Source organism: Rhinolophus ferrumequinum, chromosome 23 (genome assembly GCF_004115265.2).
Source record: "Rhinolophus ferrumequinum isolate MPI-CBG mRhiFer1 chromosome 23, mRhiFer1_v1.p, whole genome shotgun sequence".
NCBI classification, from domain to species: domain Eukaryota; kingdom Metazoa; phylum Chordata; class Mammalia; order Chiroptera; family Rhinolophidae; genus Rhinolophus; species Rhinolophus ferrumequinum.
Window position 1 is genome coordinate 1891878 of NC_046306.1, and position 22798 is coordinate 1914675.

Consider the following 22798-nt stretch of genomic DNA (forward strand, 5'->3'; position numbering starts at 1 on the left):
CTTACCCGGAGCGCACCGGAGAGCGAGAGCAGCACGAGGAGCACGCTGGAGCCCGCGGTCATCTTCCCCGCCGCGCCGCGCCCCGGCGCCCGCCCGGTGCCCGGCGTCCGGACCCCGCTCCTCGCCGCCGCCGCGATCGCGCCTCTCGGATCGCGCCGCCGCCGCCGCCGCTCCAGCGGGCCCCGCGCCTCCAGCCCGGCTGCGCGGCCGCGATCGCCGCCCCGCTCCGGAGCGAGGCCAAGTCGGCCGGCGGCGCGCTCCCTCGGGCCGGTGCGTCCGCCGGCCTCGCAGCCGCCCGCGCCTCTGTTCCGCGCGCTCCGAACTGCAGGTGAAGCCGCGCGGCCGCCCCGCCGAGGCCCCGCCCGCCGCCCGGCCCCTGCGCTCGCCAGCCTGAGGCGGGTCTTAAAGGCGCCGCGCTCCCTGCTCTCCCGCACCGCGAAGCCGGGTATGGGCAGGGAGTCTGGAGCCCGCGTCGGCCGAAGGGGCCACCGACACCTCGTCTACTGGAAAAAGTGTGTGGGCGGCGTGACAACTGAAGAAGGCACGGGGGTCCCCGCCCCCAAACACTGGGCACCCCTTCTGTGTTGATCCAACTTCCTGCCGGGGCCACGTTGGGGGTGGACACTCAATTCTTTGTTTGGTGTGTCTTCTCACTGACCCCAGATGTAGGTTCCCCTCCTGGCCAACCACCCATGTCTGGCTGCTCAGGAATCTACCTTGTGAGACCAGCCGGTTAGAAAGGGACAGAGCACCGAGGCAGTATTTCAGGCCACAGGCTGTGCACACCCTCCAGCCGGCTAGAAAGCTCCACGTCCTGGGCCCTGGCTGGAGATGGCCTTAAGGACTGGGGAGGAGACCAACGCCTATTTGTGCATCAAAACGCTCTGTTAGGCCGGCGACACCAAGAAATAAATTAGAAACCCCTGGGAAGGAAAGGAAAGGAAGGGCAGACATTCTCCCCCAGACGGTAGAACTGCCAGGAACTTCAGTGAAGCCAGGCCAGGCCGGATCCATTGTCTGCTCGGGTGATTTCTAAACTGGGGGGATGATCTTTAGGGATCATCAAGTAAAAAATACGTATAGCTTGGAAAGTGAGTAAATGTTTCTGCACATTTCCTTTTGGCTTGGAGATTTAAAGAACAGTGGCTTTGTTTGCTCAGATATTTCAGAATTTCTTTGTCTTGGTTTGGAGGCGTTCTGTGTCCAGATACATTAGTTCTGGTTGAAGAAATTCACTGCAAAGGAGGGGGCAGAAGATTGAGGGAAACTGTTGAGCTCCAAGGTCAGAGGCAATTTGGGCAAGAGAGCAGAAAGCTACAAAACAGCCTCTCCTTCCCCCAGAACCCTTCCACCTGGGTAGGGTGGCCTGCTGGTTAGTGCCCGACACTGACCTTCAGAAAATCCAATTTTAGGTAACTCGCGAGGGGCAGGGTAAGTTCTATACCAAAAGCATAAGGCGACGTGCAGTTTCTCACCCTGTAACTGTGTGACTAGTAAACGGAACACCATGTCTGCCTCAGGTCACCACACATGTCCTCCATTCCCAGCTCAGTGGTGGGAGGGGAATGCGTTACCCACTTACGCAGCTGAATGTGCTGGGCTTATCACGTTCAGACTCACGCGGAGGGCCTGCATGACCAGTGAGGTTTCACAGACTTTCCCCAGAGTCCACGCCGGGGAAAGTCCATTCCTGGGCCATGTGCTCACATCTCTGCAAGGCCCCCTGGTTCCTCCTTTACATAGCGAGCGTACTTCAGTGATGCAGAGAACTCTGAGCTGACCGAGGCTCCTCGCTATTGTCCTGAAATGTCCATCACTGGGACCTGCCTTTGTCTTCAGAAGACCTGAGCACGAGGCAGACTGTGCACGACGCAGACTGTTCCTTAGGAGAGGTGCCCCAGAGCCCAGCATTTGCTCCACTGGCTCCGTGAAAATGTCCACGGCAAGGAGATGTGCCAATCTGAAAAAAAGAAACCGGTGTTGGGTGCCGCCCCGAGACCAACACACGGGGTGAAACCCATGTCCCTGTCTCCCGCCACCGCCTGTCCGCACCTAGGCTCTGCTGTGACTTCCAGACAGGTACGTACATCCGGCCCTATCCAGCCTTCATCAGGCCCAGGTGCAGGGGTTTCTGCACTTGAACTCAGAGTCGCCCTAACTCTGTAAGTGGGTGCTACTACCATCCCCATCGTCCGACAGAACACAGGGCGGCCTGCAGAAGCCAGGCCCAGGCCCAGCAGCCCTGTCGGCCTCCCAGCCCAGGCCCTGCTGCCCTGGCATGTAGCATTTCCCAGATTCCTTTGGTGGAGGGAGCCCTTTTCCACAGCATATCCTGTCTATGGGAGCTCGTGTTTTCAGGACTATAAGCCAGAAACGTTGCAGTAACTGATGGCAGCCCAGCAGAGAGCATTGGTTTATCAGACTTGCTGTGTGAGGGAAGCAGTGAGGGTGCATTTCTAGAGGAGGGAAAAATAGGATCTAAGCTGCAAGGCACTGGATTTCAAAGGCTGGTGTGCAGCCTGGTCCGTCAGGTGTGGCCCCCAGACCAGCAGCTTGCACACCTCTCTAGCTTGTTAAAAATGCAGAATTGCAGGCCACACCCCAGACCTACCCTGTGGGAATCTGCATGTGAACAGAGCTCTCCTCCACTGCACTCTGTTCTCAGAATCCTAGAAAGGCTGGTGGAAAAGCACAGATTCCTGGGTTCCACTTGAGACCAGCGGCCGTGGCTCTTTGGGCCCTGGGGCCTGGCCTGGGAACAGCCTCTTGGGTTGATTTCATGCCCACCAGAGTGGGAGAACCACAGGCCCGTCCCACAGGTAGTGAGCAGCTCCTGGAAGCCTCACACAGACACTGTTTTCTGGGTTGGGCCCTGGACCTACTGACTCCGCTGTTGGGGGCGGAGCCAGGGAATCAGCTTGAGGAAGCCCCAGGAGGACCCCAGCTGCTCTGCTCTGCCCACTGCTGGAAGAGGACCTGTGATCTGCCTGCAGGATGAAGAGCCCTAGAGAAAAGTGTGCTTTTGTTTCTAAGAGATTAAGAAAATGCACTTGGGAGGGTAGCTGTGAGTGGCTGCCCCTCTGCACACCTGTACATGGTTGGCTGTAATTGGACTGCAGGTGTTTGCGAAGCTGGTAGACTTCTCTCCTTCTCCCACTTGTTGAGGTGAGCCTGGGAGGCGTGCCTGTTTAGGAGCAAATCCAGTGCCTGCACCCGAGCTGCATTGCCCTGCTTTTTCATCTCATGTTAATTTGTTTTCCCCCCATTTCTCATTATTTTCGTAGCCACTTCAGTGTTAAACAAAAAGCTGTTTTGTAAAGAAAGCAGGGAGATGTTAGCAAAAGGTGTGTTCCCAGAATGAAACAATCTTTGTGGGCAAATGAAGACATTCAAGGCACTTGTGGAAGTGGATGAAGTCAGCCTGCCACCCAGCGCAGCTCAAGAAAACCCCCCTGCGTGGAGCAGAGAAGCTCCATCTTAAAGGAGAGAGACACACACAGACAGAGATAGAGCAAGGAGCTCTTTGCCTTTCAGCCCAGGGACACTCGCCCGCAAGGGCACTGACCCGGGACAAAGAGGGGAGCGGCCCTTATGATGACTGGTTTTCTTTTCACCAAGACCCTCTGTCTCCTCTCACAGTTATTGATACTCAGTGTGTGCCAGGCGCTGAGTTGAAGGTTTCGGAATCATTACCTCAAATAATCCTCTCACATAAAGGCCTGCTTTTCCATGTTCCCCACACAGAAGACAGAGCCTGTCTGGGTTCGGGCCCGGGTGTGGCCAGGCTGTGGCCTGCACTGGGCAGTGTGACTCACTTAGCCCTAGCAGACGCTCGCCAGGCGCTGGGGACAGGAAACTCCAGGAGGAGAGATGCAAACGCTGTCCCCAGCCTCAGCCCATCTTTGTCCTTTTCCAGCCTTCTGCTCCCTCGGGACCAACTCCCCCACCCAGGAGCCTGACCTCCGGCCCCACCCAGAACACGTGTCCTTCCAGGCCTCCGCTGTCCTCTGGTCAGGACACTGTCGGCCTTTGCGTGACAGGTGGCCCCTCTCTCCAGCTCGAATCGCCCTTCCTCCATGGGCATGGGCGGCTGTGAGTGGCCCCCGGATGTCATACCTGCATCCCTCTTCACGCTGTCACACGGTCATGAGCGGTTTTCTGGGTGCCTTCCCTGGACCCTGAGACCTCTAGGGCGGGGGCACAGTGTGTTCGCCCCTCTCTGTGAAGCCCAAGGTCTGGTCCCCCGTGGATGAATGACAACAGTGACGGTCACATTGGCAGCACTCGTGGCCGCCTGGGCTGTGTCCTACACTCCCCATCACAGAGGAAGGGAGCCAGGCAGCTGCGCCCACACACACCCCCTTAACCGTGCAGCACCCCCAGGAAGCCGGTCGCGTTTGCCGTGTTTTGAGAAAACACGGGCTCTGGTGGGGCCGGCTCTTTGGGTGCTAATGCTCCTCTGGGACTTGGGGTGGGGGTGGGGGTGAGGAATTTGGATTTCTGGAAACTTCTGTGGAGCAGGAGATGGGAAAAGCTCACCCAGGCAGGAAAAGGATACAAACAGCACCCACTGTGCAGTGACCCCCAGGCACCGGACCTGCTGGAGAAGGAAGGTGGGAAGGGCCCTCTCAGGGGCCCAGGCGTGGTCATTGTGTGTTGGCATTTTGCTCGTTGGCCACCTGTCTGCTGTTAGGAAAGGTGGGAGCAGGAGACACGCCATGGGAGTGCCAGTGACAGACCTCACTTGCCACCTTGCACGGTGTCCGACTTGTCATTCGCGGGTTTTTAGAAGCAGCTTGACAGAAGGAGAGAAGGAGATCAGGGTAACCTCAGCTGACACAGGCAGACAGTCAATGTCAGTGAGAGTCGAACGTGGCGCACCCCCTCACGCCCCCTCCCCTGAGTCCCCAGGACCATGCAGGCCCCATCCCAGGAACACGGTCCTGTCCAGCAGCCTGCTCCCTGGGACCTCCTCGCAGGGGATGGAGCTGTGCCTGGCCCTTCCCGGATGCCCCATGTCCTGGACCATCAGGCTGGGAGCAGAAATTGAATGTTTTTCCTTTTATTTTCTTTTTCTGTTGGTTCTCCCCCCAAAGCATACCCTACCTCCATCCACCTCCCCTCCAGGGGAGATCGAGCCCCTCTTATCTTGCACCTGGATCCCCGCAGCAGCCTTCTCCTCCTGCTCACTCTGCAAACCAAGCCCCACATGGACCCACCAAGAACCTGAATCAGAGAGAGTCACATCACGCCCCCACTTCAAGCCCGCGTGTCAGACCACCTCCCTCCATGATCGCTCCATGACCCATAGGACCTGAGGCATCTGGCTCCTGCCCTTCCCTCTCCCTCCCCGCCCTCCCGCCCCCCACGCCTTGCTCCTCAGTGCCAGTCCCTGCATCTGGGTCTCCACACTTGGGCACTTGCTGTCTGGAACATTCCGCCCCCAGGTCTTTGCATGACTGACTGCCGCTCATCACGCGGGCTCCTGTTCAGAGAGGCCCAGTGAGGCCTGGCCAGGCTGCCTGCCCACCTCCCACTCTGATTCTAGGCGTGTCTAACATGGGCAGTGGGCCTGGGGCATCTCTGCTTGAGCCACTGCTCTGCCCCCAGCACCGGGGACAGTGCCCCTGCAGGCTCTCACATACGTGAGTACAGGAAGCTCTGAATGGACAGTGGGGAAGCTGGGGGTGCAGCCGTCTGAGAGCTCACCCCGGATGAGTGGGGAGCGCCCTTGTGGTGCTGTGCCTGCCTGAGCCCCTGCCCCTAGCCTGGGAGGAAGGGACACTGCTGGTTTTCTTTTCTCTTCTCGTAAATGCTGGGGCAGCAGAATGAGAATCGGGCCAGAGGAGGGTGGTCCAGCTTGAATGTGCCAATGACAGGGGCCTTGGAGGCGGGATTGGGGGGAGGGGTGTGCAAGCACGATGAGAAAAACAAATGTCTGAGGAGAGGAAGCCAGTTAAACAGTAAGGTCCACAATACTAGGTTTAAAGGGAGGAAGAAAACGGGGGGAATTTTGGAAACATGAGTAGACTGCGAGTGGCAATAAAACACAAGCGAGACCAAGAAAATGGAGAAAGGAAGTGGAATGGGACTTCACAAGTTAGAACAGCCGCTGGATCCTGAGGCTTCCTGTTGCCTGCGCCACTCCTATGTCCCTGGGGAGGCAGCTGTCACCTAGAGTCACTGGTTGGATCCTTTCAAGTTATTTCACCTGGTTTTATTATTGAACTTTGGGGGTTTACTGCTGATGACCTTGCACAGAACACAAGTCCCAGGGCTGTGGGGTGGCTGGGTTCCCTGGGGGGGTGACAGGAGCTCAGGGGCAGTGGAGGCCTAAGCACAGCACTCTGCGGAGCGCGGGGACATGGGGACACATCCCACCCTCAGGAAGCAACCCCTTGATTCATCTGACAGTGCGGGGGGGGTGTCCCCTCCAGGGGCCATCTGTCTTACAGGAGACCCTGCTCGCTGCACCATGTGTCATGCAGGGTGTCATGCGGGGTCTCTGGTCCCGCTCCCCACGTAAGAACGCAGGATGTGGTGAGGCCAAACAGGAACAGCCACGGAGCCATAGGCAGGGGAGTCATACCACTATGGTCTCACTGGAGGCTGGATTCACACCACGTGCGACCTGCCGTCCGCTTTTCTACCAGCCAACCAACCCCACTTGCTAACTGCAATCCACACTTGCCGGCTCAGCCACCACCTTCTTGCTAGCCCCCCATTTTCTGCTAGCAAAGCCATGGCAGTTATATTAGCGGCCAATGGCTCACTGGTTACAGCTGATGGCAACTAGCCACAGCTGACGGCCATCTACTACCTGAGCCAGCACCCCTCCACGTGAGGCCAAGAGCCTGGAAACTGCTCTCTGGGGCTCTGTCGCCACAGCATGTCAGCTCCACAGCTAGAACACAGAAAGTGCTTTCTTCTGGAGTATTCCCAAACTAAGGAAGCAGACGAGACCGGAGGGCTCTGAGAGTACAGTCGCTTCCAGACACTCCGAGTGTTCCCCCAGGCCCACAGGCGCTCACCGCCTAAGCCAAAGACGAGGGAGGCCTGTTTGATCCACCAACCAGTGTCTTTTCTTGGCGTGCTGGGGTTGGGTGCAGGGTGCAGGGACGGATGTGACTGCGGCAGAGGTCAGCCTGAGAGATCCCGCGCAGGCCAGTCCTGCTTCTCCCGTCCCTGACGGGTCCTCCAACTTCCTCAGTTCACTCAGGGCTGCACTCCGTTCCAGGGAGACCTGGCCCCTGTCCCCACCACTCACAGCGGGTGGGGAGGTTATACCTGGAACCGCCACCCCAGTGGGGCAGGAGGAAGCCCAGGATGCCATGCCTCGCACTTCCACACTGCTGTCCACACCATCCTCACTACCTACCTGGTACCAAAGGGGCTCGCAGCCTCAGTGTACCAGTGAGAACACACAAATAGCTGGGCTCTGGGATTAGAGAACAGGTCCCATCATCTTCCCAGAAGCCCTATATTTCAGGGACCTCCTGCTCTGGCCAATGCACTGTCCGTCGTTCCAGGCTGCCCCCTCAGCTTTCACCCAAAGTTACAGCAACTCCAGTTTCTATTTACTCTGAATAGCAGATGCCCCAGGGTGGTTTATTTCCCACTTTGAAAAAACCAAGACTTCGCATTCCCGAGCAGTGTTAGGTTTGCAGAACAGCAGGAAGCGTGGACAGTTCCCATGTACCCACCGCCTCCCTGCACGCAGCTCCCCCGCCACCCCCGTCGTTAGTGTGCTGTGTTTGTTACAAATGACAAACCTCTGCGGGTACATTATTACAAATTTAAGTCCACAGTTTACGTGTGGGTGCACTCTTCATGTTGCATGCGTCCATGGGTTTCCGCAGATGTGTCCACTTTACAGTATCCTGTGGAATATTTCCACTGCCCCAGAAACCCCTGGTGCTTCACCGTGCACCCCTCTCACCCCACCCCAAACCCAAGGCAAACACTGACTTTCTCACTGTCTCCCTGGTGTTGCCTTTTCCAGAATGGCATATGGTTGCAGTCGTACGGTATGTTGCCTTTCAGAGTGGCTCTTTCACTTGGCAACATGCATTTATGTTTCCTCCATGTCTTTTTATCGCTGAGTCGTACTCCCCTGCCTGGATGGACCCCAGTGTATTTATCCAGTCACCTATTTAACTGCATCTCGTTTGCTTCCAGGACGCCCGAGTTTTGTTTTTTTTTTTAATCATTTCTATCCCTCACACTGTGTGAACCCCCCTCCCCCATCCAGTATCCCTCTGACCTCGCACACGGCCATTGCATTTCCCCTGTCTCTATTCCTGATGCTGCACTCCGCTTCTTGTAACTATATATACACACACACACACACACACACACAAATATATATATATATATAATTATAGTTGACCTTCATTATTGTTCAGCTTCAGCGTCAGGTGTCCAGTGCAGTGATCAGGCATCTACATCTTCCCTGACGTGGCCTCCCTAATGGCACAAGTGTCCATCGGACACCCTACAAAATCTTTACAACGTTATTGATCACGTTCCCCAAATTGACTTTTGTATCCGAGCTTTTAAATAGTGATGACTGACAGCACTCCTGCCCCCCTTCCCCCTACGTGCCTGTCACATAGCCAGTGGCTTCTCTGTGACTTAAGATGTCCTGTGCTCCTGCTGCAGAGCCTCCACTCTGGCCTTGTCAGGTGGGTTGGGTCACACCCCAGCCTCCGGCCAGGAGCTTGGGGGTGGGGAGGGGAGGGAATATTGCCCAGGGCCTTTCCCTCCCATCTCTGCCACCTCCAGGACAAGAGCCTCCTTGCCCTGGGTCAGCCTGGCTGCCCTGGCGCTTGCTGGGGACACCCATTGTCTTCTGGGTCCTGGGGAGCCCCTTCCACAGCTCAGATTTTTAGATACCAGTTAATCAAGTTGCTGTCCTCACTGTCTCCCACTTTGTTCTTAGCATTTGGGAATTGGCAGGGATGGAGCACTCTGCATTTATAAATAGTCTTCTTCTTTTGGGGATTTCAATGACTATTTTGATTGTTCTCTCGTTCATTTATAAATTATGGCTGGGGAAGGCACATTCTCAACAAATAGCCATTGCTCTTAAGAGATAATGACCTTCCCTGAGCAGCACAGCTTCCCTGCCCAGGAGCCAATTTACTGCACTTGAAATTCAGTGTTCTGAGGAATACTGTGAAATTGCCAGAGAGAGAGCACAGCTGGAAGAGAGAGGGCTGGCTTCTCCGGTCTGCAGCTCCCGCTCACATGGTCAGGGAGCGTCTGGTCCACACTGAACGCACGAAGTCCCCTTTCCTGCTGAGCCTCCTCAAGGGCCGAAGAGCGGGCTCTTCCAATGCATTGTCTCGTGTCATCCTCATGCCGATTCCGGCACATGGGCCATCACTACCCGCATTTACTCAGGAAGCAGGGAGACAGAGGAAGCCAGTCCACCCTCAGTGGCTCCGAGGAGGCGGCACGTTCCTGCAGCTCTGCCGTTCACAGGTGAATCCAGGCGGGTCCTCCTGATGATGTGTGCGGCCAAATAGGTGGAAGTAACTTTTGGGTCCTCTGAGACTGGGTCACAAGAAGCCTGCAGCTCCCATGGGGCCTCCTGGAGCACGCTTTCTGGGGCCCTGAGCTGCCAGGTAAGACGTCTAACGCCTGCGGCAGTGTGAGGGCCCTGCCGACTGTCTCACCACCGTGCCCACCTGTGAGCGACGCTCTGCAGGACCATGGAGTCCAGCCCATCCCCCTGCTGAAGAGCTTTGAGTGGCCTCCACTGATGTCACGAGGAGCAGAAGAAGCACCCAGCTGGGTCCTGTTTCAGTTCCTGAGCCACAGAGCTGTGAGATACAGTCAGAGGTGCTTGTTTTAAGACACTAAGTTAGGATGTGATTTGTTACCTGGCAGTAGATAACCACCTGTGACCCCGCTCGGCTAAAGGGTGGACTCAGGCCCACTCAGCTGTCTCCAAAGCCTGCTTGCTCCGCTACATTTGGTTAAGATGCAGGAAGGAAACGCACGCTCACTGCCAAGGTGCCATGGAAGCTGGTTAGTTCACAGCCTGTCCCGGGCAGCTGTGGGGGCGGGGGAGGTGCGAATCCTTCACTCACAGGGAAAGCCGATCTCAGGCAGCTGACTTGGCCCAACGTCTAGTTGATTCACTGCAAACACAGAACCTGGCCCCTGGACGTCCCAGCCACGTCCCTGACGAGGCTTGCTTCCCATGCAGCTGGAAGGAAGTGGCCATTCTCAGGAGGCCCATGCAAGCCCCTTCACGCCTTCCCTTCACACACGGAATGCGTTATCCTGCTCACGCTCCTGTTTGCAGGGGGGAAGGCAAGACAGGAAGCATGTAGCTCCACTCATGTTTCCTCCAACCCCAGAGGAGGTAGGGGAGAGAGGAAGGGAAAAGACACACAAAAAGGGCTGAAACCATGCATTTGAGGAGACTAAGTACGTTACGTGCACCAACTTGGGAACCTTGCACTGAGCTGCCTGAAGCCTGAGCAGCTGGGGGTGGGGGTCCTAGGAGATGGGGTCCTGCAAGGGGAGCTGGGCAGCCTCTGTTCCCCGTTACTACTCCCTGCAGAGTTATAGTGCGCCAAGAGGAAACTACAATGCGGAAAATGGGGTGTAAATCGTCCTTAAGATGGCAAATGGGGGAACCAAGCCCGGGACGCTCCAACTCCCTGGTTCTCCTGACGTGGGAGCACAGACAGGGATGCTGGTCCTGGGCCTCCGCTGAGTGACAGTTGCATTGGAGGGACGGCCTCTGTGTGGTTTGAGCTCTGAGAGTCCAACCACAGATAGAGAACCCGCAGAGCAAGGGCCAGGGAAGCAGGAGCCACACGATCCGCAACCTGCCGTCCACTTCTCTGCCAACCAACCTCACTTGCTAACTGCAATCCGCGCTTGCAGGCTCAGCCACCATCTACTTGCTAGCTCCCATTTGCTGCCAGCCTAGCCACGGCAGTTACATTAGTGGCCAATGGCTCACTGGTTACAGATGACGGCCAACTAGCCACAGCTGATGGCCATCCAGTCACAGTTGATGGCCACTTACTACCTGAGCTAGCACCTTTGCACGTGAAGCTGAGAGCCTGGAAACTGCACTCCTGGCTCTGTTTCCACAGCACGTTTCTGTGTTCTCCACGGTCTGAGAGTCCCGTGAGCGGGTGCCAGGTCAGTAACCAGGTCAGTAACACACCATCCAACTTCCCTATCCCCTGCTCCTAGGAGTATCTTTGCTGTTTTAAGAACGCAAATTTATTAATTTTTTTATTGTGGTACGAAGAGTTAACACGAGATCTGCCCTCTTCACAAAATTTAAGGTGCACAATCCAGTGTTGTTAGCTGTGGGCACATATTGCGCAGAAGGTCTCTGGAACTTATTCACACTTTGTACCCATTGGACAACGCCCTTATGCCCCGCCCCCAGCCTCTGGCAGCCACTGTGTTTCTGTGAGTTTGACTGTTTTAGGTCCTTCGTGTAAGTGGGATCGTGCATATTTGTCCTTCTTGTCTGGCTTATTTCACTGAGCATAACGTCCTCCAGGTCCATCTGTGTTGTTGCATGTGGTAGGATTTCTCTCTCTTTAAGGCTGAATAATATTCCACTGTACGTATGTGGCACCTTTTCTTTATCCACGCGTCTGTCGATGGACGTTTAAGTTGTTTCTACCTCTTGGTTATTGGGAATAATGCCGCAGTGGACAGGCTGGTGCATGGACATTCTTCTCAAGCACACACGGGACATTCTCCAAGATAGGTCACATATTAGGTCACACAACAAATCAACAAATGTAAGACGATTGAGATCATATTGAGTATCTTTTCTGGTCACCATTGGATAGAACTAGAAATAAATAGCAGAAGGAATACTGGAAAAATGACAAATGTGTGGAAATTAATCAACACAGTCTTAAACAACCAATGGGTCAAAGAAGAAATCAAAAGGGACTGTAGAAAATGTCTAGAGACAAATGAAAACACAACATAACAAAACTTATTGTGATGTAGCAACAGCAGTAGTAAGAGGGGCGTTTATAGCGATAAATACCTGCATTACAAAAAGATCTCAAACACCTCTAAGAAGTGGAAAAAGAACAAATGAAGTCCAAAGTTAGCATAAGGAAGGAAGTTATAAAAACTAGAGCAGAAATAAATGAAGTAGAAGATTTAAAAAAACCATAGAGGTGCAGCCGATGGTTCAGTTGGTTAGAGTGTGAGCTCTGAACAGCAGAGTTGCCAGTTCAATTCCCACATGGGCCAGTGAGCTGCACCCTCCACAACTAGATTGAAGGACAACGACTTGGAGCTGATGGGCCCTGGAGAAACACACTACTCCCCAACATTCTCCAATAAAAGTTTTTTAAAAAATAGAAAAAACAATGAAATTGACAGAACTTTAGCTAGACTAAGAAAAAAACTGAAAAAAAGAAAAAGAAAAAGAGAAGACTCAAATAAATTAAATCAGAAGTGAAAGAGGAGACATTACAATTGATTCCACAGAAATAAAAAGGGTCATAAGAGGTTACTGTGAATGATTGTACAGCAACAAAGTGTACAACCTAGAAGAAATGGACAAATTCCAGAAAACATATAACTTACCAAGACTGAATCAGGAAGAAATAGAAAATCTGAACAGACCAATAATGATGAAGGAGATTGACTCAGTAATCAAAAACCTCCCAACAGAAAAAAGCCCAGGACCAGATGGTTTTATTGGTGAATTCTACCAAACATTTAAAGAACAATTAACAGCAATCCTACACTAGAAGGGAACAGAACACTTCCAAACTTTTTTATGAGGCCTGCATTACCCAGATACCAAAGCCAGAAAAAGACACTACAGGACTGTTATTTTCTGGTCCTATAAGGCAATAACCCTGATGAACATAGATATAAAAATCCTCAGTGAAATACTAGCCAATTGAACACAACAAGACCTTAAAAGGGTCATACACCATGGACAAACAGGATTAATCCCTGGGATGCACGGATGGTTCAACAGAACAATAATTAATACGATGCACCAAATTAACAGAACTAAGGATAAAAATCACATGATTGTCTCAATGGACATGGAAAAAACATTTGGCAAAATCCAAGACCCATCATAAAAACTCTCAAGAAACTTGGAATAGAAGAAAACTACGTTGACGTAATAAAGACCATGTGTGATGAGCCTTCAGCTATCATACTCAGTGGTGAAAAGCTGAAAGCCTGTCCTCTGAGATCAGAACAAGACAAGGCTGCCTGCTACTCTCACCACTTGTGTTCAATGGAGTACTGGAAGTCCTAACCACAGCAGTTGGGCAAGAAAAAGAGAAAAAAAGGCATCCAAATTGGAAAAGAAGAAGTCAATTATTTCTGCTTGTAAATGACATGATCTTATAGAAAGAAAACCCTACAGGCTCCACAAAATAAACCTATTAGAATTCGCAAAGAAATGCAGTAAAGTTGCAGGTTAAAATAATCAACACACAGAAATCAGCGGAGATCATCTTTAAACAGACGACATATAAGTCCCAGTCTCAGGCTCCACTTCCAGGAAATCCACCTGGGACCAGAGGACTCGAGACATGGTTCCCATGGGTGGTCAGCGGGACCTCCTCCCCGGGAGCAGCCCTGCACCAGGAGCGACTGGCCTTCTGTCTTACACAAGCAGAGCAGCAGACTCGGCAAAACAAGTCAGAAAAAGTACAGCATTTGAGCAGAGGGCGGACAGAACATTTAGCCACAGTTTACATTTTGATATATGTAAAGCTCAGAAAACCAAATCCTGGTTTTGAAACCATACAACTGACATTGCGCTTTTTGCCTCCCAGCCTCACCGAATCAAGGAAAGCTGCCATTCAAAGGGAGACACGGGGCCCCCAAACCAGCCAGCATTTTTCGTTGTAATCGGAAACCCAAGCATTGTTTGAGCTGCAGCTGTTTTCCTGAGGTCCAGAACAAAGGACACAGGTCACCCACGTTATAAAATTCAGTGGCAGCCCTGCCGCATCCAGGGGCATGTGTTTGCATAGCCTTCTACATAATCGTGTGTGTCCGTTTACATAGGTTTTCCTGCTGTGTTCGAAATGCCATTGACTCTGGATATGCAAAATAAAGTAACATTAATAGTTCAACTTAAGTCAAGTGTATTCATGCATACTGTTCAGGGCGGCTGGGAGACGGGAGCCAGGGGCGGCCAGCTGGGCAAAAGGGCTCCATCCTCCGACCTGCTCTCTGAATCCAAGGGCAGGAGTTGGGAGTAAAGACCATCTGTAGGCTGGTTGCCTCTAAAGCAGGAAAAAGTGCTGTGTTGGGGGTGCGGAGTGGGTGCTGAAAATGCTGGAAAAAACAGATGACACACAGTGGCAAAGAAAAGACCATGGAGAAAAATGTCTGTCCCTTTTCATTTTAAAATGATCCATTTCCTTCACATGTTCAGATCCCTTTGCTCTCTGACAACTTGATAGATTGGTTTTACAAAGGACAGCACTGAAGGAATCCAAAAACTGCCACTAACTTAGAGTCAGACTCTCACGGTTGTAAGGAAAGCTTAATAATTGCAAGAAGTGTTGGGGAGACTCTGATTCTTGGTATTTGGGTTCTAAGTTGTGTTGTCAGGATTTTTTTTTTCAGTAAGAGAGTGAATCCCAACTCATACTTACATATATATATATATACTCATATGTTGGCTCAGGTAACCCAAGAACAAGGGCATACATTGGCTTCAGGTAGGGCTGGATCCAGGTGCTCAATAGATTTCTCTTGACCTCCAGGCTTTGTCCCTCTCTGTATTGCATTCATTCCAAGTGAAATGTGATCTTTCTAGTAGCAAGATGGCCAGTAGCAGCTGAACGTTTGTACCCTACCTTCTCGGTAACCCCAGCAGCAGGAAAACTGACCTATTCAATCATCTCAACAAAAGTCCTGGAAAGAGCCTCATTGGACCAACCTGGTCAACAGGTCGTCAGAGTCCTCTGAACAGGTCACCATGCCAAGATGATTCAATGCCCTGACTGTCCAGGTCTGGAGGCCAGTTGGAGTCAATCAGCCTGAACCTCACTGATGAGGGAGAGGAACCCCCAGTAAAAACTGAGGGTCTGTTACCAGAAGAGGGTGGCGTGGCCGCTGGGAAGGCAGAAACCACAGACATCCACGAAACAGGGAAACGGAGCCCCACCCTCAGGCCTGGGCTGTGGTCCTTGCCCCATTGCCCAGGACACTCCTTACCTTGGGCGGCCATCGTCTGTGTGTGGATAGTCAGTATGTCTAGAGGTCCACTTTCCTGTTTTCAGATGCAGCCTCAAAAGAAAAATAAAACGTTTGCTCTAAACAAAGTGCTTGTGTCTCTGGCTGGAACCACTTTAATTATTCAGACTGGCTGCACCAAGGACCCTTATGACTGCAGACTACTTTGGGGGCCGTGTGAGGTGTGCACCTCCGTCCCCTTGGCTCTGCCGTTCCTGGTGCCACCGACCCCTCTTCCAGGGTAGCCCTGCCTCCATTTGCTCACCTTGTGCAGAGTGGGAAGTGCTTTCTGCTCAGGTCACTGAACAGGAACCCGCAGGAGCCAGAGCACATGGAGGCGACTCTTCTAAATCAATACAGAAATGACGGCAGAGACATTTCACCTTCACGGGGTGCAGCTCCAACCGAGTCGGGCGGAGCAGTACAATTGAAAGTAAATGGAATTGCAGGGGTGAGGGTGGCAGGGGCTGGGGGTGGCGAGGTTGCATAAATTCATAGGCATTATAAAAAATATGGGCTGAATCTAAAGAACTTGGCATGGGTTCAGGAGGCAAGCAGACACTGGATTTGTGTGTACCCAGCATGCTTCAGTAGATTTTCAATCTGTTTACAGGTATGCATGACAAACTGCCTTGAATGTATGAGTTATCGGTTCTGCTATAAATGAAATTAATAATATGAGGTGGAAGAGTTGTAGTAATAACACATCACTGAAGCCAGCTAAGCTTGGAGACCAGAGATTGGTTTTCAAGTGAGGGAGGTTTTTATCAGCTGTGGTGCATGGCCAATTGCCCTAGATGTACACCCCGGGTTGTGTAAACAGGAAGGAAAGTCACTGTCAGGTGATTAGCAAGTAAATAAACCTGGGAGGAAGGAGAAGTTGTAAAACAAAGCCACATCCCTCCATGACAGTGCTTTTGGGGGTTCTCCATGCCCAGCCTTCCCCCCAAGGAGGCTGCCACAAAACCAGAAGGTCCCCCCTTATTTGTAGACGAAGAAACAGACACCATGCCGTTCGGGGAATCTCCCAACTTGCTAGCGGTGGGGATGGGACAGGGTGGTACCCTCAGCTCTCACATGAACGTACGCACCAAGTCACCTCCTGCACGCTCAGCAGGCAGTTACTAAGCGTGCTCCTCATTGGTCCACAGCCGGAGTGAGCTGTCACGAGACTGGGAGCCTTTTGGTGGCTCTCATCCTTGCAGAACCATTTCCCAGATGGCGCCCTACTCGGTACTTGTCCGTGACAGTGAATGACGTGTGTTGTCTGTCCGTCCCTGGCAGCACACCGATCTCTCCCCACACACTTCGTGAATACTCACCCCACATCTCCGGGCAGGGGTATTATTACTACTATGACTACCATTTACGAATGACGCTCAGAGTGGTGGCCTGGTCTCTGCCAGCAAACCTGTGGCAGACAGGGCTCCCACCCACTGGCGCTCACCGTTCGCTATGCACAGAACAATCGCAGAAAATTCTGTACAGGAAGTAGAGTGGGGATTGGCAAAGGTGATGTTTGTTTTCCTGAAACGTGCAAACACACACACACACACACACACACACACACACACAGTTCTGTGCTCTCCACAGGCATTTGTTTCCCCATTCATCAAAATATGAAACCTGAATAATTCACCCCAAACTCACATCCAATAATGTAAAACCTCACCGAGATTGACGGGGGAGGAAAGTGAGTAACAAGTCAGCCAGCCTCTGGATCTCCCGTCGCTCTGGGCAAACACAAATTAGGAAGAACAGAAACCACACAGGGGGCAAGGCCCAGCTCTGATACTAGCTCTGCCGGCATGTGGAAGGTTTCCCATTTATTTGTCAGAGGCCAGGAAGCCTTGTAATTATTGAAATAAAGCAGTGTTTCGAAGTCATGTCAAGTAGCTGGCAGCGTAATGATTTGGAGGCACAACTTGCTGTCAGACAATTGAGCTGAGGGCACTGAACCTGGCAGGGCCTTTGCTTGGGCAGCTACAGGAGGCTGATGTCTGTCAGACCTCTAACGGGCAGCATTTAATTGGGAAAGATGCACCTTTTATGCACATGCAAAGACCCTTGGACAGGGTAGAATTGGGCCAAACCTCCAGTTTCCTCTGTCTTTGGAACTCAGGGACCTATTCACCTGATGACAACATTGCTGAAACCCAGTCAACATGAATTGACCTGACGTGGCCTGGGTGTGGCTTGTGTTGTCCTGGGTGTGGGATAGGTGTTGCCTAGTTGACCTGGATGTGGCCTGGGATTGCCTGAGTTTGCCTAGGTTGACATGGTGTACCTGGGTTGACTTGGGTTGAGCTGAGTTGACCTGGGTGTGACCTAGGTATGGCCTGGGTTGATCTAAATTGAGCTGAGTTGATTTGAGTTGACCTAGCTGTGGCCTGGGTTGGCCTGATTTTGGTTTGAGTGTGGCTTGTGTTGGCTTGGGTTAGTTTGGGTTGTCCTAGGGTGACTTTGGTTGGCCTGGGTTGACCTGGGTTGTCCGTGGTTGACCTGGGTTGCCTTGGGTTGTCCTGGGTTGACCTGGGTTGAACTGAGTTGTCCTGGGTTGACCTGGGTGGACCTGGGTTGACTTGGGTTGAGCTGGGTTGACCTGAGTTGCCATGAGTTGCCATGGATTTTCCTGGGTTGAGCTGGGTTGAGCTGGGTTGGCCTAGGCTGGCCTGAGTTTGACTGCATACCACAGGCCCAGACTCCTTGAGGAAGCCTCTTAGAGGATGAGCCTTTCTCCTTGCTGTTATGCCTTGGGGTTATACCCTCTTCTCTGAACATACCTGGAAAAGCTTTTGGGGTGGAAATGGAAGAAGCCAGCGGCTTCCGCAGGGCAGTTGTAATGAGTATGAGTCAGAAGGGCCTTGAGTTCAAGACTAAGAGCCAGGACTGGGACCGATGGAGGTCCAGGAGGCGCCCTGGATGCCAACGTGAGGCCGTCCTCCCCCTCGGGCTGTGCAAGTGCAATGTCAGCCCCTGAGGGGTGCCTGGCTCACTCCGCCCTGCCCCAGGCCTGCTAACACCTGCCTCAGAAGAATGGGTGATGAGGGTCTCACTGATGGGCGTTGGACATGTGGCCCCCTCCCCCTACACACTGAGAACCTCGACGGTTCACATTGCCCTCTGATGAGGCAAGAAGGAGGTTCTGGGGCAGGGCAGGCCCCAAGCTCCAACCCCGCTCACATGACAGCCGTGCACTCATCTGCTCACGCATTAGTCTCTGCCCAGTGTCGTGGCCACTCTCAGCATCAGAGGGATAACTTTCAATCCAGACTTGCCACTGAGGATGTGGCTAATCTCAGTTCCTGTGCTTGTGACATCGAGAACCTCAATGAAAGTGTTGTCCTGGGGTGAAAGGAGGTGGGTGCCATTCTGGAGACTTCCAGAGAGGCCAACACATGGGCTCCATTTCCTGCTTACTGGCTGTGCGATCTTGAGGAAGTGAGTCAAGAGATGATGACGGCTCCCTTGCAGGCAGATGGTGAGGATTTGACATAGGGAAGGCAGCGGCAGCTCTTTTACTTTCTCTTAAACACATGTATTTCCCTGGAATGTGTGTGCGTGTGTGTGTGCAGATAGATACATAGATGATAGATAGATAGATAGATAGATAGATAGATAGATAGATAATAGATAATTGATAGATGATAGATAGCTAGATGAGTGATAGATAATATATAGGGGAGAGAGAGAGAGAGAGACCATATTTTTGTTTCACCTGTTCCCATACACAAACGTTAGGTTGAACCACTAGATCATTTCATGTGGTTCTGTTGAATTCATTGATAGACACATGTATGAATTATTTAATTTCCTTTCACTCATAGTTTGCTACTGTCTGCAAATTCCAACATAGCTCTCGGATCCAGAGAGAGCTCTAGCAGCAAAGTGAAAAGTTGAGTCTAAAGCACCGCCTTTTCTGCCAGTCACCGCCTCGCGCCCAGAGACCGCATACCTGGGCGCACTTGTGGCTCTCCGCATTAGGTGGCGCTGTCTGCAGCTCTGCCTGGGTGGCTGGGCGGGGCGGCCGTGCCTGGCAGTGGGGTTAGGTGTGTCCACCAGCAGTGAGGGATCCGGTCCTTCCCCAGGCCAGGCCAGCCAGGGGGAAGGGCAGACGTGCATTCCCAAAGGAGATGAAGACCTGCACGGACAGGGTGTTGCAGGGAGCCTGACAGGAGGAAGGAATTAACTTGCACAAATGGTGAAGGGCAGATAAAGGATTGAGATTGTGCGCATAAACGGAAGGTTTTGGTTTTCTTTCTGAGGAGTAAGAAGAAAGTAGAATAGTTCCCATTTCACAGGCTCAGGCGTGTGGGTTGAAACACCATTCCTTTGTGTTACAGAACAACCATCTCCAGCCGCCCGGAACTTGCAAAGGCCTAAGCTAAGGTCAGACGGCCCAGGGCGGTTTCCTCCTCTGGTCCTGCCCCCATTCAGGGTGCATTCGCGCAGCTGAACCCCTGCTGGTGCACTGCTTGGGGCTCAGCCAGGCCTGAGTCTTCCCAAGGTCCCACCCAGAGCCCAGGTGCTCACAGTGGTCACTGAGAGAACAAAACAGGAAACCAAGGCATCTAAACACCATCAGCTGCACATACGAGGGAAGTAACCCTAACCTGCAGAGCTGTAACTGTTGAAAAACAAACCCTCTGTAGTGACTCTGCTATCTACACAATCATGAGTTATAGCCTTGCTGTCACTGTGAATTCTACATTTTGCATTTCGTGGTGTACAGCCCCTTCCTCTTCTTCCTCTATGGCTGGAGTGCACGGAGCACTGGCACGGGGCAATGCCTCGTCTCCCTAAGACAACACCGTGGAGAGATGCACTGATGGCCCCCACCTGGCAGGAGCAGCACGCTGGTGCTGTTTGGACTCAAGCAGCCTGACTCCAGAGCTGTATTGTTTTCCTATGGCTGCTGTGACAGGTGACCATATACTCAGTGGCTTCAACCACGTAGCCGTATCGTCTCACCGTTCCGGGGCTCAGGAGTCTGACGTGGGTCTCCCTGGGGAAAGATCAAGGTGCCAGCATGGCCACGTTCCTCGGCAGGCTCCAGGATAGAAGGCGCTTCCTGTCTTTTCCAGCTTCCAGAGGCTGCTGTGTTCCCTGGTTCGGGGCCCCTTCCTCTGTCTTCACAGCCAGCAGCAGTGGCTGAAGCTTTTCTCACATCCATATCTCAGACATTCCTTCCATAGCTACATGCCTCTCTCTGACCCCTGCTGGGAAAGGGTGTCAGCTTCTAAGGACTCATGTGATTACACTGGGTGCACGCAGAAGATCCAGGGTCGTCTGCCATCTCGAGGGTTTTAACCTTTAGCTCATCTGCCAAGTGCGTTTTGCCATGTAAGATAACATACTCACAGGTCTGTGGCATTAGGAGGGGGGCCGATGGGGGGGGACGGCATTATTCTGCCCGCCACAAGAGCCCACAGCTGCCCGGACTTCTCTGCACAAGGCTCACAGCCATGATTTCCGAAGGCAGTTTTTCTTCCACTCCACTTTTCGTGACTTGCCTCTCCACCCCCTCCCATTGGCTTTTGAATGTTTTCCAATTCCTGGCTATAAAAATATTGCCTCCATTTGAAATGCTCCCCAAACACTATGTACATCTTTCACATCCTGAATAGACAACATCCGAAAGCCATCCACCCATTCAAAACCGCCTGCTATTCCCCCACTGTTTCGGTGGGCAGCTAACCTCAGCCATAAATTGAAGTCCAGAGCTATGAGGTGAATGGGACTTTGCAGGGCCATGTGTGAAGAAGACACCCGAGGGACCACTGACTCGCTCATTTATCTGACCCAGATAATAGGTTAAGTGTGGCAGAGCTGGTTAGCGTGGCCGCTCTGAGTAGGAATTTAGTCAGAATATTAACTCCCTGTAAGGCAATTTCTGCTTGATCTGATCTAATTTGCTCTGAGTGTGTGTGAGATAGATTTTAAACTGAAGTTGATGCACGCGTCCTGAGCGTGTTCTGAGCAGTAATGAGCCGGTGAGGGGCAGGCAGGGGGACAACGCCGAGATGGAAATGAACCCCACTTCCTCTGAGACCCCGTGTTTGCCTTGCAGGTGAGACCAAAAAGAGGAACCGTCTGAAATATTGACGACAGGAAAGGAGGGCAGAAGCAGTGGGCAGGGCCCTGAGGGCAGGCGGTCTGGCCAAATCTCCGAGTAGGTCGGCGTTTCCCTGAGTGGGACATCTTAGCTGAAGATGGCTGGGTTGCCCCCCAGAGCAGTGCGTTCGTGCTGGGTGAAGCTCAGGGGTTCTCAGGAGCAGAAACACTGGCAGCTTCACCTCCATGTCACAGACACCGCTTCACCTCTCACAGCAAGTCTGTTCTCACTCTCTGCCCCACAAGGGCACAGTAGGTTCTGGGAGTATAAAAGTGAAAAGTCGCAGGGAAATGTGACCCCACAGCGAGAGTGCTGAGAACGGCCCTCTGTGGTCCCCTCTCTTTCATGCACACATATGTCCACATGTACATGGACACACACATATATAGACACACACATGTAGACACATATGGACACACACAGAAACACATACCCTCATTAGTTGTTTTGGCTTTAATAGCTTAAACTCTTGCAGGAAAAAAAAAAAGGAAAAGATAATTCCTTGCAATAATGGAGGAGATCTGGCTTACGGACTATTTCACATATTTATTTAACACTTACTCAATTGCGAGACCTTGTGTTAGGATGAAGGACCTGTCAGTAATCACAAGGGACACAGACACTCACCTTCTGGCACCTTGTGAGTTCATTGATTTCATCCACCTTCCCAGCCAGCCTGTGAAGGGGGAGGCATCCCCCCTCCTAGGTGAGGCACCTGAGGCTCGTCCCGGTCAGGCAACAGGTATGTGAGTGAGTAGATGTAGAAGCGGGGCCAGCTGACACATCACTTCCCACCCGACAAGCTCAGCTCCAGGCAGAGGGCACAGGAGACGCATCTTACCTGACCTCAGCTGTGTCCCAAACATGAGGCTGTAACTTTAAAGTTAGGCATGACCCCCCCACCCCAAGTTCAAGAGACAAAGGAGCCCGAGGAGGGGTGGCCAGTGTCCTGGCTGCAGCCCTGGGAACATGGATGGGTGCTCTGGGGTGCACCCCCTCCTGGGATCGACTCCCTGGGGATCCTGGTGTCCTGTGCAGGGCTGAGCCCACAGCACACACGCTAAATAACAACCAAATGAATGAGATTTGCATTTTACTCGTGAAGGAGAGAATCAGATTGGGACTCCAGGCACTGGCGTTCTTTCCTTCTCTCCTTCACGCCTGGCTCTTAGGCATGTGGAAAGACGGTGGTGTAAACAGCAGCGATAGCCGTGATGACACATGCTGTTGGCCATGCTCAGGCCCTCGGCACTGATGCTTCCATCACACCACCGTCCTGGTGAATGTTCACCATCCCGTTTGAAGGTGAGGAAAAGAGGCTCTGAGTGGTGGAGTGATTTACCTCAGGATGCACAGCACATATGTGGCAAAGCCGGGCTGGACCAAGGCTGAGACCCAATCCTACCTCTTAATTGTGCACCACTGTGCTTCCCTCGTGTGCACATTCTGTGT

The 22798-nt window shown here is 52.6% G+C and overlaps 1 protein-coding gene across 1 annotated transcript in view; it reads right to left on the reverse strand.

Moving 5' to 3' along the window:
* The window catches only part of CDH4 (cadherin 4), a 432992-nt gene extending 432863 nt beyond the window's left edge, over positions 1-129 (reverse strand). Inside the window, exon 1 of the mRNA XM_033094686.1 lies at positions 6-129. Coding sequence (XP_032950577.1) covers positions 6-62 — 57 coding nt within the window. The 5' untranslated portion in view covers positions 63-129. The remainder of the gene's footprint in view (positions 1-5) is intronic.
* Positions 130-22798: the final 22669 nt, after the last annotated feature.